Here is a 14,855-nt window from a genome sequence, read left to right as displayed (position 1 = left end):
TTTTCATTAAAAATTAAATGCAATCCCTTCGAAACAGTTGCCAAAAAAAGAAGAAAGGCCGGGTATAGTAAGCTTCATTTAGATTAATATTGAGAAAGAGACTAGGGTTCAAAACTGTTGATACACAGTATGACCACTGCCCGAAACGTCACCCACAACCTGCAAAATAGCAAAGACAAAGGGTGAATTGCCAAGGTGTGAAAGCACTTTGATGCCTCAATCATACAAACCACTATATGGAGAAGATGAAACAAAAGTAGGAGTGAAAACTTGGTTTCGGTTAGGATTTGTATATATAGCTCACTGCTCGAGATTCTTTCTCTTTATTGAATGAAGATTGATTTTTTCAAAAAAAAAAAATGTTAAATATATATAATTAGCAATATCAATTAAGAAATGATATATATTGAAAGTTCTATAAAATAACAATACAAAGATAACTAATGCATTAAATGCATTATTAAGGAATAATACATGACATACCCTTCTCAACCTAATACTCCATTATCGGTGTTCTTCCCAAATTACCAATTGTGTCAATCTCCCCCTAAACTTAAATGTCAATGTCCCTCCTTTTTAGTTTTTACTATATTATTCTAAAAAAATTAATTTTTTTTTTGTAAATCCTTATAAATTGGTTTTTCTATTAAAAAAATAATATTTACAACATATCCTTATAAATTGGTTCTTTTTAAAAAAAAAATAATAATAATAATTTTTTTAGTTTTTAGGCTTTTTTTAAAAAAATAAATAATAATTTGAAGAGTTTTTTAATTTAATGAAAGGATATTTTTATCCTTAGATGGACAATGACATTTTGTTGGTAGTTTAAGGGGAATATTAATACAATTGGTAGTTTAGGGGGGGGGGGGGGGGGGACATTGATAATAAGGTGATAGTTTGAGGAGGTATGTATACTTTTCCCTATTATTAGTTGTATGTTCTCTCAAAAGAATCAATTTGTTATGTTAATTGTACTTTGGGCATTTTTCTCCCAGGAAATGATATTCCCGATTAGTTTAGGTATAAGGACGAGGAATCCTCCGTATGTTTTGAAGTGCTTACATTATTGACTGTAATGAGAAATGACAAAGAAATAATTATTTCAAAAATAATCTAATTAGAAGTCAAAGCCATGCACGAGTGGATCACTTGATAAATCAAAGTTTATACTAAAAGGCAGCTTGAGTACAATCAGCACAATATATAGAAACCACAGTAAGTCTTGAAGCAAATAGTGAAGACGAACAATTTTTCTTTCTTTTCGTTTGACTTGCAATTCATTCTTTCCAGAGTCTACTTTCATATGGCCGAAAACGAAATGTAGAGTCGTGTTTCTGAGAAAGAAATGCTGCAGAGTTGTATGTTGAGTGGAGTGTTTCAACCCAGAGTCTACAATGTAGCCGAAAAAATAAAGTAACTGGGATACTTGCCGACGTGATTGCAACAACGGGAGTCCATGCACTTGCGTTATCATATACCAAGAAGCAAATTGCGCTGAAGGCTACCATCATGCCGGCCATAGAGATCAAGAGTGTGGCAAGCCCAAACACCAACTTTTCAGGTAATGATTTCATGAAATCCTTCTCTGTGTAACGTGATGTGAGAATTGACAAGAAAACTACTATTGAAGTTGAAGAGGAGAACAAAGCAATTGCATCTGATATGAAGAATACCATAAACCAGTTACTTCTCAAAAAAATAGGAGTGCCTGTCTCATTGTTGCCACCTGGTACAGTTAAAGCTGCAGCAAAAACTACAGTAGCAATCAATGTTGCAACGAGCATGCAATAGTTTGCTGTGTCCTTCATCCATTTTTCACCATTTGTCTGTAAACCTTCATGTGTCTTTGTAAATATCTCCTCGGGTGTTTTCCCCTTTGAATTCTTCTTGTTCACGTATGACTGCGGCACAATATTTTTAATCTCCTACAGTTGACCAAGATATAAATTGAAACGTGACAGTTCAACCATTACTATGGATCAAATACAAAAATAATATTATTAACACTCACCTTAAACCACAACAACTCCTGTTGCATTTGAAGGGCTGGTCCTGATACGATATTTAGTCTATCTCGAGGAGGTAATCGTGCAGCTAAGTGCAACATATTCTCCTTGCTTTTTTTATTGGTATTGGATGCAAGGCTATTCATGTTATTATTACCTATCTCGTATATTAGACTGAACACGCTTTTTTGCCGATATAAAATAGCAATGTGAAATAAACTCTGTTTTTTTTCGTCTACTTGCCATATAAGGTCAGGATAAGTGCGTGTAAGTAAAATTATAAATTCAACATTTCCTGCTTTTGCAGCTTCAAAAAGTGAAGTCAGAGCCAAGTTTGATGACAACTCGCAATCAACATTTCCTACTTTTGCAGCTTCAAAAAGTGAAGTACTCAGAGCCAAGTTTGATGACAACTCGCAATCAACGTTTTGAAAAAGTTTATCAACTAATTGATGGGCTGATGTACTCTGCGTCGAAGCTTTGGTATAGATCCCTTTGAACCCTGTGGTTGAGAAACGATCTATTCAGAGATGGTTTGGTAATAAAAAAATAAATTAAATCCATATGATTTACTTTTAAAATATCCATAATGAATGATATTGAAAGTTTTATATAATATAAAGAAAAATGTTGGGATACTAGTATAAAGTAATTTACAAATTAACATAATAATTCATAATTAGATAAATAATTAAGTGAAATTGATAAGTCAAGTTTCTTATTTAATTATTTCATCAATCAAAAAACTGTCATCTCAATTTCTAAATTACCCAAAAAAAAAAGTATTAAATGTGGCTACTTGTAGTAATATATATTGTTCAAAGAAAAATGCTACATGTATTAACTCTTCTACTAGCATAAGCTTATTTAAGTGATGTGTCGCTCATTTATTGGATAAAAATAAAACAATTAATTAAGAGAAATATAATGAGTACCAATGAATGGATTACACATTAGTTTAGTAAACTTCGATTAATAAAAGAGTTATTACCACTAATATTTCTCTCGAGAAGTGACTTCAAAAGACAATATTATTATCTTGGGAAGTGACTTTAATTTCATCCCATAATTGGTCTCAATGTTTTTCTTATTGTGGTACCCAACGTTCACACCATAAACATTCTCTTATCTTGGGAAACGATATAACATTGCAATATGCACATATATACATTTTTAATTTTATTATAGCACACCGTCAAAAATATTCGATGCATTATATCATGTGAGGATGCTGTGTCATTATGTAAATTAATGTGTTTTTCAGTACAATGTCAATAAAGTGAATAAATCTATCTTCAAGTACATCTCAAAAAACTACATAAATTAAAACACAATGAACAGACAAACGAGAGATCACAAATTAAAGGAAATCCTTCCCAACTTAGCTCAATTTTTGCTCTCTCTTTTTTTTAGGTTCATTTGACACCACTAAACACTCAATTTAACTCAAAATTTTTCAACTTTAATCAATATTTTTCCACCCAACTAATAAAAAAATTTTAAAATCAAGAAAATTAAAAAATAAAAAAATAAAAAAAATAAAAAAATAAAAAGTAAAAAATATTTATTTATGGGTGGTGGCCGGACCACCCCTAAGAGTCTCAGGGAAGCCAATCCACCCCCGAAACCAGCTGGTGGTGGGGCAGCCACCCCATCTGGGTTTCGGGAGTGGATCGGCCACCCCTCGGGGAGGTTCAAAACTACCCCATTTTTTTTAAAATATATATTTTTTAATTTTTAATTTGTTTTATTATTATTATATTTTATATTCTTCAAACAACCCAAACATAATCTCAACTCTTTTTTCTCATTGATATTTGCAATTTTGAGTTAAGTAAAATAGAAATAAATCACACACACAAAGGAGTCAGCATTTCTGAAAATGCATATATAAAATATGTATATATATATATTAAATTTCACGAATCAAACGACTAGTTAAAGTTGACTTCTTCCCACCAACCATCGCATGCCATTTTCATTTGGCAATCATGGGTTTGCCTTTTGCATTATTGTTGCACAAAGCATCTCCAATCATTTTTATTTTGGAGAATTGAAAAAAAATATATTGAAATTGCACAAAGCAAATATCAATGATTTAAAAACAAGAGTTTATTCCAACTATATGTAGATATCAAAATTTTCCATAGTTTAGGAAGTAGATATCATCTAAAGATTTGATGAGTCAAAGAAGAGTATTTTCCCGTGCCAAGGGGTAATTTGAGTAAATTGTCATCAAGTTGTTTATTATTGTAATAAAGAAAAATAAAATAATAATAATAATAAAAAAACTTGGGAAACGTCGTAAACATCTCTGCAATTAAAGAGTTTGGGTTGTAGGCAAACCGACAGGAGTTCGAGCATCTTTTCCAGAATGATAGCTGACTTCCGTTTCCATTTGTCAAACGTTGTTTTCTGGCCAACAATTCCAAAGCTGTCCACCAACCTTTAATGCCATTTCTACGATTCCCGGCAGTTGCTGACGTTGGATCCATTTTCTTCGCAATTTCCAATGCTATATCTGCCCATAAAACCGCGCATTAATTTGATCACTATAAAAAGATTGGTTCAAAAATCCTGAAAATATGGTCGCTGATATTGGAAGAGAATTGGTAACTCTATCCATATTGTCTAAATGCCTAAAAAGTATTCTGAAAGTTATGCGGCAACTTGTGAAACAGCTATAACATACGTTTTCTGCCCAATCAAATAAAGATAATGGCATGCTAAATTAAATAATGCTTCAAACTCACAATTAGTAAAACATAGGACATACCATACAAATCAGTGGAAATAGTAGCAAGAAGGAGAGTAAAGCGTTCATCAGTAGTCAACCGTTCAAAACGAGTCACGTACAATAGATAAGAGACCATGTCTCTATGTCCAAGATCAGCTGCAATGAGAAGTGGTTTCACATTTCGCAGATCATTCATCAATGGCAGTTTGTCGTTCTTTTCCACAATCTCCTTTGCCATTTTCACGTCTCCTGTTTCAGCAGCCACGTGAAGGGCCGTGAATTTATATATGCTTTTAATTTCCAAGTCACGCTCAGTCATCTGTTCCAGTTTCAGCAGTTCTGTTACAAAAGTTGTCTGCTTTGCGGCCACCGCATTGTGAAGTACCGTATCTTCCTCTTTTGTTATGGGACATCGAATGAATTCCCGGTTCTTGTCAAGAATAGCCTTAGCAGACGGCCAATCACCTCTGTAGGCAGCGCTGAGGAGCTCTCGTTTTAATCTTTTTTCCACTGTAAAATTTTATTTTTCAAGCGAAAATTATGAATTACAACATGTGGTGATAAAATCATACCACTTGGATGCTAATTAAGATGTTGGAAGAAGTAATATATTTATCTTATAGGGAATCTTCCAACTTTACGTATCTGCAGCAAAGTGAAATTTTCTCTTTTTCTTCTTCCTTTGTGTGTGTTCATGCTTGTTTGTAATTGTTGTTTTGTTTCATTATTTTTGGTTATTTCTTGGCATACAGAAGGTGCTTCAAAGTGCATTTTGCTCCATTTCAAAATGCAGTTTAATTTTGCAAGGTGGAATGGAAAGCATATATAGCATGGAAAAAACGTATTCATGACAGTTTTCACTATGATATTCCAAAACTGACTCATATGATGAGAGAAATAAAGAGAGCATTTACGTACCCTCAGTTTCGCTTGAGCATGGCTGCCATACATCTATAAAACTTCCCCCTGAAGAGTTTGCAGGTACATGCTTTATTTCAATAGGAGCTGCTGACTGTCGTCCTACACCTCTTTCCTAAAAAAAAATATATTAAATTGATATTGATTGTTATTTACCTTGTATAAGAGTAATTATAATCAGGTTCGATGGTAATCAAATCAATCAAGTTTGATGGCCGGTAATCAAATCAATCAGATTTGATTACCATATTTATCTATTTCAATTCTCCTATAAATAGGAGCATTTGTATTGTAATATCAATCAAACAATAAAATTGTAATGTATCTCTTTGGGCATTATCTGTGGATGTAAATTATAGACCGAACCACGTAAAAATCCTTTGTGTTATTTTATTATTTCCTCCATGTATAAGCTTCCCTTTTCAAGTAATTTTAAAAGGCATACTTGTGTCCTAATGGTGATTTTAATAGTCACATCATTCTTATTCTTAATAGGATACAAGTAGACCTCCTAGGATTAATTTCCCCTTTCTGATCCAAGTGTGTTAATCCAAGTCTATGATTTGTAGAACTGTCCGATTTCAAGATTGGTGCATGTATTAGATGACGCTAGGACCTGACTGGTACAACGTTGTTAAAAGAGTTTCCAAAATTAGTTTAATTATAGATATATCAATGTTTATGGTTTAGGAGTATTTTGAAATGAAGAGCTTCTAAAGAGCTTTGAAAATAGAGCGTACCCTACAGAAAGATATATATATATATATATATATATATATAAAGAAAAAAATACCCCTATATATTTTTCAATAAGACAAAAATATATCTATAAATTTAAAAATAAAAATAAAATCTTTTTTTTTTAAAAAAAAAAAAAGAAAAAAAAAAGACAAAATTTAATTTCAAAAGAACTTTTTTTTAAACGAAAATTTTTAATTTTTTTTAAAAACGATTTTTAAAAAAAAATATAATTTTTTTTTAAAAAAAAAAACGGAAATTTTTATTTTTTATTTTTTAAATTTTGTTTTAGAAAACGAAAATTTTTATTTTCTTAAACGAAAATTGTTAATTTTTTTAAAACGGAAATTTTCATTTAAAAAAATTATAAAATAAAACAAAAAATTTCAATTTCTATAAAATCGAAATTGTTTTCTTATAAAAAGGATTTTTTTTTTAATTTTAAATTTGCCACCCTTCGGATTTATTTATTTATTTTAGATTTAGGTTTTTTTAGAAGTTTTAGTATTCTTTGTTTTTATTTTATTAAGTGTACGTACTTTTGTTATTTGGGAGAACATTGACAATATTTTGGTAGTTTTGGGGGGACATTGTCACAATTTAAAGTTTGGAAAATGACATTATCAATTTGGTGATAGTTTTGGGAAAAGTATATGGACTTTCCCCTATATATTATGGGAATTGTTTGTCTTTTTCCATTCAACTTTTATAAAAACCAACTATTGGATTTGAATTGGGTCTTTCAAATCTAATCATTGGTTTTTAAAAAGTTGTACAGAAGAAAAACTCAAGAATGACGTTTAGACATTTTATAGTGTAAGGCCCAACTCATAACAAGCTATTGTTTTAAAAGAAATAATGCTTGAATCTATGCACTTCTGTGTATGTTTTAGTATGATATACGAATCTACACGAGTCTGTGTGACAGTGAGTTGTAGGGCATTAATGGCACCTTAATAATCAAGTGTAAGATTAAATTGAGTTTAAGCTAATAGAGATTAAGTAATCATTACTAACAATTACAATTTAACAGTCAAATTTTAATGACGGTTAGATTAGCAGTTATTTACAATTAATTGCAAACTTACATGATAATTTAAAACTCCAAGTTTGACAGTTTTAATAGTTTAAGACATATATAGACAATTTCTCTCTTCTTCTATCCTTTTCAAAACGTTTTATTAAGTCTTGCTAGAATTTAAACTTTGAGAGTGTTCTAGTTTGATTTCGTTTTGAGCAAAAGGTAACTATTTGTTTGCAACCTATACCATCCCCTTAATAAGAGGGAATTTTTTGGTAAAATTATGAGACTTAAAAAAATAAAATAAAATTTGGGTAGAGAGCCACCCCCAATGGCCGGCCAGGGGGTGGCCGAACCACCCCCATGGCCTATGGGGGTGGTTCGGCCACCCCCATCTTGCAAAAAGGGGGTGGCAGAACCACCCCCAAGGGCCATGGGGTGGCCGAAGCCACCCCTTGCCCAAAAGGGGGTGGCCGAACCACCCCCAAGGCTCTTGGGGGTGGTTCGGCCACCCCCTTTTTGCAAGATGGGGGTGGCCGAACCACCCCCATAGGCCATGGGGGTGGTTCGGCCACCCCCTGGCCGACCATTGGGGGTGGCTCAAGCCACCCCTACCCAAAATGGGGGTGGCCGGCCACCCCCTTCTTTTTTTTTTTTTTTTTTTTTTGGTTCTTAATTTTTTTTATTACTATTTTTTTAATTTACAATAATATTTTATTATTATTTTTATTAATGGGATATGTGTCCTATTTGTGGTTATAGGATTTCATCTCAGAAATTTTAGCTATAAACTGAATATTCTCCAGTCCATAATGAACTAGAGAGGATCTTGTTTTCCTCTTCCCTTCCTTGCCTTGCTTGGTATTTATAGTTTATTAATGGTCTTGTATTACTAAGTTTAAATGTCTTTACAATTGAATAAGGTAAATCAAGAATTGTAGAATGGCTATTTAATGATTTATAAAACTGAAGAATATAGATGTCTTGATTAACGTGTGGGGTTATAAAGATAGATACTTGTTAAAGTTTTATAAAGAGAAATATATGCGCTTTATCTACAATAATATTGGATCCGCTTGTTTGCTAGTCAAAATTACAATAGATGCTGTTAAAGTATTTAACGGTTCAGATGCTTTCAAAATATTTAACAGCCCAGATGTAACGAAAGAAAACTTTTTGTACTGTATATTGGAATTATACAGACCGAAACAGATTCACGCTCTAGAGGAAGTCTGGTAGCTAGCCTCGGGCTCCAGGTCTGGTGGATCTCAACCCCATCTGAGGTGGAGGGTTCTGTGCTCATGATGGGAAATCTTTTGTTTGGATTTTGGATTTGGGTTGAGATTTGAGGTGGGGTTTGGAGTGGGTTTTGAAGCAAGGAGATGTTGGGGTTATATAACGGTAAGGTTTACAGAGAACGAGTGGTACAAGAAGGGGGATTTTTTAGTTCTCTCTCTAGTTCTCTGTTTCGCCTCATTTCAATTACAGCACAACGGTTTCGTTAAAAAAGTATAACAAGTTTGCTTTGGTTACATCTGAGCCGTTAAATATTTTTAGAGCATCTGGACCGTTAAATATTTTAACCACAGCACACAAGCTGGATCCAATAATATTGGGATCGGGACGTTACAAACCATGTGCATACCAATTCATCAGAATTGGTGTGTGCAAACAATTTCTTAAAAAAAAAAGGACTCAATAACGTACCTTAACCGTACGAGTACGCGGAGAATCTGTATCATCTATTGGTTGATGAAGAAATGCTCTCTGACCCAAGAGTACCCTGAGAAATGATGGAAAGAATGGACATTTTTGTTGATTGACAGCTTGTCCAGAAGATGCGCCTTGACGACGAGTCGTTGATGAAGATGCCTTTCTCCTTGCTACCTCTAGAGGGTGGTTCCAAGTTCCTTCTTCCATTTTTTTCTTGTTTCTTTGGAAATAAAATGAGATAGAAAATAAATAAATAAATAATCAATCTGATAATATGCGTATATATAGAATTCCTAATTAGGCGATCGAGTAGATGCATGGAGACAGCTACAAAAAGTAGGTATATGATCTATGTGAACATCAACAAATTCTCTATTTTGGACTAATTTAAGTTTATGGATTCTGATGATTTATAATGATAATTGCATTCAAATACTAAAGACCTCCGAAATCAAGCATATGGGTACGTGTTGGTCTCTCTAATTTAATTTAAATTCAACAATCTTTTTACATGCAAACGTAACAAATTATACAACTAGACTACTTTAACAAATCATTAATTATTCTACTATTGATCGATTAACACCCTGTTATTCAGTGTTAATTTATTTATTTCAAGAAGCGAGATATTTTAGAAATTTAGGATAAACTTTAATTTCAAATGTTAAAATGTTATTACAAAGTTTTCAAAGTATATACCCCTAGAGAGGCGAAAACTACAGACAGAAAGAGTGTAAGTACCTAGTTTCGCTTGAGCTTGGCTGCTGTACATCTATCTCCACCAATTCTTCTTGTGATTTCGTTTCATCTAAGCTTTGCTGTTTGTCCAGAGCCAGTCGCTGATGAGGATTTGTAGAACTATCAGATTCGACGTTTCGTACATGTAGTAGTACTTCATGAGGAGCTGCCCCTTCCTGATCCAAGTGTGTTAAAAGAGATTTCAAAATTAGTTGAATTATAATTTATAGATGATATATCAATCCTTATGGTTTGGGGGTATTTAGTACGGTGAGAAGAACCCGACGTATCCCGCTCGTGTGCGTGGTAGTGTGTTGTAGGGTGCTCTGGAATGGCACCTTGATAGTGTTGTAAGATTCAATTGAGCTTCATCTAATAGTTGAAATTAACTAATAGTTACTAATTACAATTTAATCATCATTTACTATTAATTACAAAATTACATGTTTATTAGTGAACGTACATTAAAATTGCTAATTTGAGACTGTAATAGTCCATTAATGTAGACCAGTTTAAGTCACAAATTAAATAAAATTTCCTCGATCCTCTTATATCTCTCTCAAAACCTTCTGTCAAGTCTCTCTCTTGTTAGAATATAAACTTTGTGGAGGTTTTAGTTTGGTTTGGTTTGTGTAAAACGCAACCAAACCATAGAGTATTTGGGCTTTATTGTATCCTGGAGAAGTGTTTACTTTAACCAATAATTTCTTAAAGAAAGCAATTCAGTAGCGCAACTAGCAATTAACTTCTTGTATTAATTTTCTGCACTTACGGATAGTGCTCGTTGACGAAGAGCTTGTCCAGAAGAAGCGCTTTGAGGATGGCTCCTTGATGTAAATGCCATAGCTGCTTCAATTGGGGCCTCTCTTTTTTTAGGAGGGGTGTCTTCCATTCTTTTTTTCTTGTTTCTTTGGAAATAAAATGAGAGAGAAAATAAATAACTAAATAAATAATCAATCTGATAATATGAGTATATAAAATTCCTAATTAGGTGAGTAGATGAAGATAACGGCTACAAAAAGAAGGTATATCTAGCTATGTGAACATCAGCAAATTCTCTATTTTGAAATAATTTTAAGTTTGTGGATAATGATGATTTATAATGGTAATTGCCTTCAAATACTCTTGGTATTGATTAAATCAGAGAGACCTCCAAAAGTAACAAGATACAACTAGATTACTTTAGTCAATTATTAATTATTCTGCTACCGATTGATATTAAACACCCTGTTATTCAGTGTTAGTTTATTTATTTTAGGAAGAGAGTTATTTACGTTTTAGAAATTAAGGATAAAATTTTCAAATATTGGAATTTTATTACAAAGTTTTCAAAGTACATAAGTACTTAGACCAAGAGAATTCAAACGAGAAAGATAGGTTTTGTTTTTAAGGGTTCAGCACCTCTCATAGATTATAGATCAAAGATAGCATAGTACTGGACCTCAGATTATTAAGTGCAACTAATACGTATGGTCCATCACCCGAATCTTTTTACTTCAAGTGAAAACCCCTAGTTAATCACATAGACTCATTCGCAATACAGTCTATAAGTTAAGCTTAAAATATACTTTAATACTTAAAAAATTGTACCAAATAAAAGCTGGCATATTTGTTAATAAATTTCAATTTTTTTTTTTTTTTTTTTTTTTTTTTTTTACATTTTTACTATAAAAATGACCACAACACACTTTGGGCAAAATCTTAAAAATAAAGTTTTTTTTTTTTAAAAAAAAAAAAAACACTTTTTAACTTAAAAACTATATTTTTCAAACACAATCCTAAATGTGCTCTAAGTGAAGATCAGTTGAGATCATACAAACCCTTGCATAGAAGGCATAATTGTCTGCTAGGCCACTAAAACAAGTTGAAAGAGAAGTTTTCTAAAAACAGAAGAAATACCGAGTCTAATAAAGTGACATGTGCTCATAAAACATGTAAAAAGCACATATTTTCTTATTAATTCTATTAAAAAAATGTGTATTTCTCAAATATTAAGAAACATGTATCACTTTATTAGATTAATTTATAAAAATTAACTACAAACTAGTTTGTAGCTAATTTATATACATATTAGAGTTTCCAACAAATGTCCATTGTTAGCGCTTATTTGCGCTTGCGTTTGAGAAATAGAGCTTTTAAGTTAAAAAAAGCTTTCGAGCAATTGCTTTATTTTTAAACTTTTGCCAAAAGTGCTTTTTGGCCATTTTTAGGCTTTTTGAACCCTTAAAAGTACTTTTAATTTTGTTACCAAACCAATACTTTTTTCTTCAAATGGGTTTTTTGAGTGTTAAAAGCACTTTTAGGCCCCTCAAACGCAATCCCAAACAGGGCCTAAATAATTGATGAATTTATAAGAATTTTTTAATAATGGAAAAAGATAAAGAGACCATAATTTTGACTCAAGATAGTATTTAGTCAATTGTTTAAAATCTTGCTTCCAATCCCCTTCAGATCAGAAGTCGAAGAGGGTAAAATTCTGAGCTGTTCGGGTCCATGCCCGTCACTATGTTTCATAAACTTTTATTCTATAAAGTTTTTGCAAAATAGTAAATCAGCATGAAGCACCATATCATGGGAATACCAAACATATATATGATTTATGGATGACAAGAAAGGTAAAGAAGGGTAGGAATATCTCTGGTTATTGTAAACTAATAAAAGAATAATTAAAGGTACTGAGAAAGAGAAAAATGGTAAGCAAGGGCACAATGACAACGACAATAACGAAGAAGATTTATTAGAGATGCTTGAAACACTTACTGTCAAATTAAGCCAGTTGAGCAGCCAAAGGAAACGGAACTTTAATACTAAAATATTTGTATTTGGCAAGTTGTGATGCTCAGCCTTGCAGGATATAGTATTATATATATATATATATATATATATATATATATAGATGTGCAAGAACTTTCTTCCAACGTTAGGTAAGAAGTGCTTACGTGGGAGCTTGACGTCACGTATCAAGTCATCCATGATGTAGAAGTTTGTATATATGAGTGATTCAGAGCTCCTAAAATTCACGAAGTCCCGCCCCTTGCCAGTTGTCATGCGATCAGAAGTTTGTACTAAAATGAATGGAGTATGCAAACAGACAAGTCAGACGATAATAACACCTCAACAACCCTAAGTTATGCAATGCAACATAAATAATAATAATAATAATAATAATAATAATAACTGTCCCTCCTTGTTATCCTATTGAGAGTCTTCTTTGTACGTGGATCGTTTGAGGAGCAGGGAGAGGAAACAATAAATATATAACTAAAAATTTGGTTAATTAGAGCATTATTGTTAACCAAAATAGTTAAGAAAGAATTACATTTCTCAAATTTAGTTATCTACTTTTATAGAATACTTATATTAGGCTCAATGTTTTGCATATTCACTTTCATTATTCTATTTAAATATTATTTTTCAATTTTTTTATTTTTTTCAACAATTATATTTTTAAATATTTATCTTTTCTTTATTATTATATTTTTGAATATTTATCTTTTTAAAATTTTATCTTTTCTTAATAGTCATATTTTTTAAAAAAAATTTGCATCTTTTTCAACGGTCATATGTTTTCAATATAAATAAAGCAATTTTCTCCTCAATTTTTATTCACCTCAACTAAAAATTTATTTTCTATTTAATCTGTAATCTCTAAAATATTTCTTAGTGACTAACGATGATTTAAAAATAATTATTGGTGCTAGCTCAACCAAACCCCTCCCACCCGCACCAATAAATACATCAACAAATGCCTTCCATCCTTCTATATATCGACATTGAAGCCCATCCCACCGACCAATCATACCCATCAGGATGGTTTTGCAATTAACCGAGGTGGGACGTGCACAGAGAGAGAGAGAGAGAGAGAGAGAGAGAGGAAATATAAAAAGTAATAATCCAAAAATAAATTGAGACTCACCAAATTAGAGCATCCAAATAGTTTTTTTAAAAAAAAAAAAAAAAAAAAAAAAAATTCTTTTTAGCTATTTTCATAAGTCAATTCATTAAAAACCAAAAAAAAAAAAAAAAAAAAAAAAAAAAAAAGCTTTCATAATAGTCTCAGCAAAATGATGATTTTTTCACTCATAAAAAATTAAAAAATAATAAAATATCTTTTCAAACTCCTTTTTTTTTTTTTTTTTTTTTTGTTTCTTTTTCACACACAACCAAAACGTTTACCAAGGAAATTGTTTTATTTATATTGAAACCATTAGACTCTTTTGAAAGAAAAAAAATGGACGGATAGGCCGAAAGATGAATAATCAAAAATATAAATGTTTGAGAAATAATAATAAAAAAAAAATTGAAAATAATATTTACATGGAATAGTAAAAATTGATAGTTAAAATGGTGAAGCTGCTAGGATGCTTTAAAAATATTAACAGATAAAATAGAGAAAGATGATTTTTTAGCTATTTTTGGTAGTAAAATTTAATGAGTCTAGTAGGGATCGATGAATTGAACACCATTAAGGTATTGATTAAATGTACCTCATCATGTCCTTAGGAGGAGAGGGGAGTGATAGTGACGCAACACAAAAGGAAAATCACAGAAAATAAAAATAAATTTATGTTAAACAAAGTCTCACCGACCAACAATAGAGTTTGGCAGAATCTCGATCACCACCGAGGAAAAGAGGAATTGCACCTCAAAAAAAGAAGTGTCATATGTAACAAAAGTATCTCACTAAGAATACATAGTTATTCATTCATCTATATATTTATTGATTTTAAACTGTAACTGAAGAATACTTAAATAGATTGACAAAAAATAATAATAATAATAATAAATCATAACCCTAATTTGAAAGACTTTCGGCTAAACTCATTCTTGAATTGCAAAATAACTTAAAACTTTGGGTCAAATCCATTGAAATTACAACTAAAATTGATAACCTAAATAAAATATATAACTTAATTTAAACTAAAATTCTAGATTCTTTATTAATTTTTCATCTTGCATCATCATATAGCTAGCGAATAAA

General features: G+C 31.5%; 1 protein-coding gene across 1 annotated transcript; it reads right to left on the bottom strand.

The window, feature by feature from the left end:
* Nucleotides 1–1,280: 1,280 nt before the first annotated feature.
* On the bottom strand, nucleotides 1,281–10,718 carry LOC132169301 (uncharacterized). The gene is made up of 9 exons (XM_088513826.1): nucleotides 10,647–10,718; nucleotides 9,878–10,050; nucleotides 9,131–9,206; nucleotides 5,665–5,779; nucleotides 4,786–5,256; nucleotides 4,360–4,530; nucleotides 2,408–2,511; nucleotides 2,015–2,353; nucleotides 1,281–1,928 (listed from the first exon to the last, which is right to left on the bottom strand). Exons 1-9 carry the CDS (start codon nucleotides 10,716–10,718, stop codon nucleotides 1,281–1,283), a joined length of 2,169 nt encoding a protein of 722 aa, XP_088369952.1.
* Nucleotides 10,719–14,855: the final 4,137 nt, after the last annotated feature.

Source organism: Corylus avellana, chromosome 1 (genome assembly GCF_965113065.1).
Source record: "Corylus avellana chromosome 1, dhCorAvel1.hap1.2, whole genome shotgun sequence".
Lineage (NCBI taxonomy): Eukaryota > Viridiplantae > Streptophyta > Magnoliopsida > Fagales > Betulaceae > Corylus > Corylus avellana.
The sequence above is the reverse complement of the archived record's forward strand: the minus strand, read 5'-3'. Positions and strand labels throughout refer to the sequence as shown.

Excerpts from the sequence above, each read along its gene's own strand:
- LOC132169301 (XM_088513826.1), bottom strand. The coding sequence starts at position 10,718 with ATGGCATTTACATCAAGGAGCCATCCTCAAAGCGCTTCTTCTGGACAA. Across the intron at positions 10,051-10,646 it reads TTCGTCAACGAGCACTATCC|GAAGGGGCAGCTCCTCATGA; the intron begins GTAAGTGCAGAA and ends CACTTGGATCAG. Across the intron at positions 5,257-5,664 it reads ATGCTCAAGCGAAACTGAGG|TGGAAAAAAGATTAAAACGA; the intron begins GTACGTAAATGC and ends AAAATTTTACAG.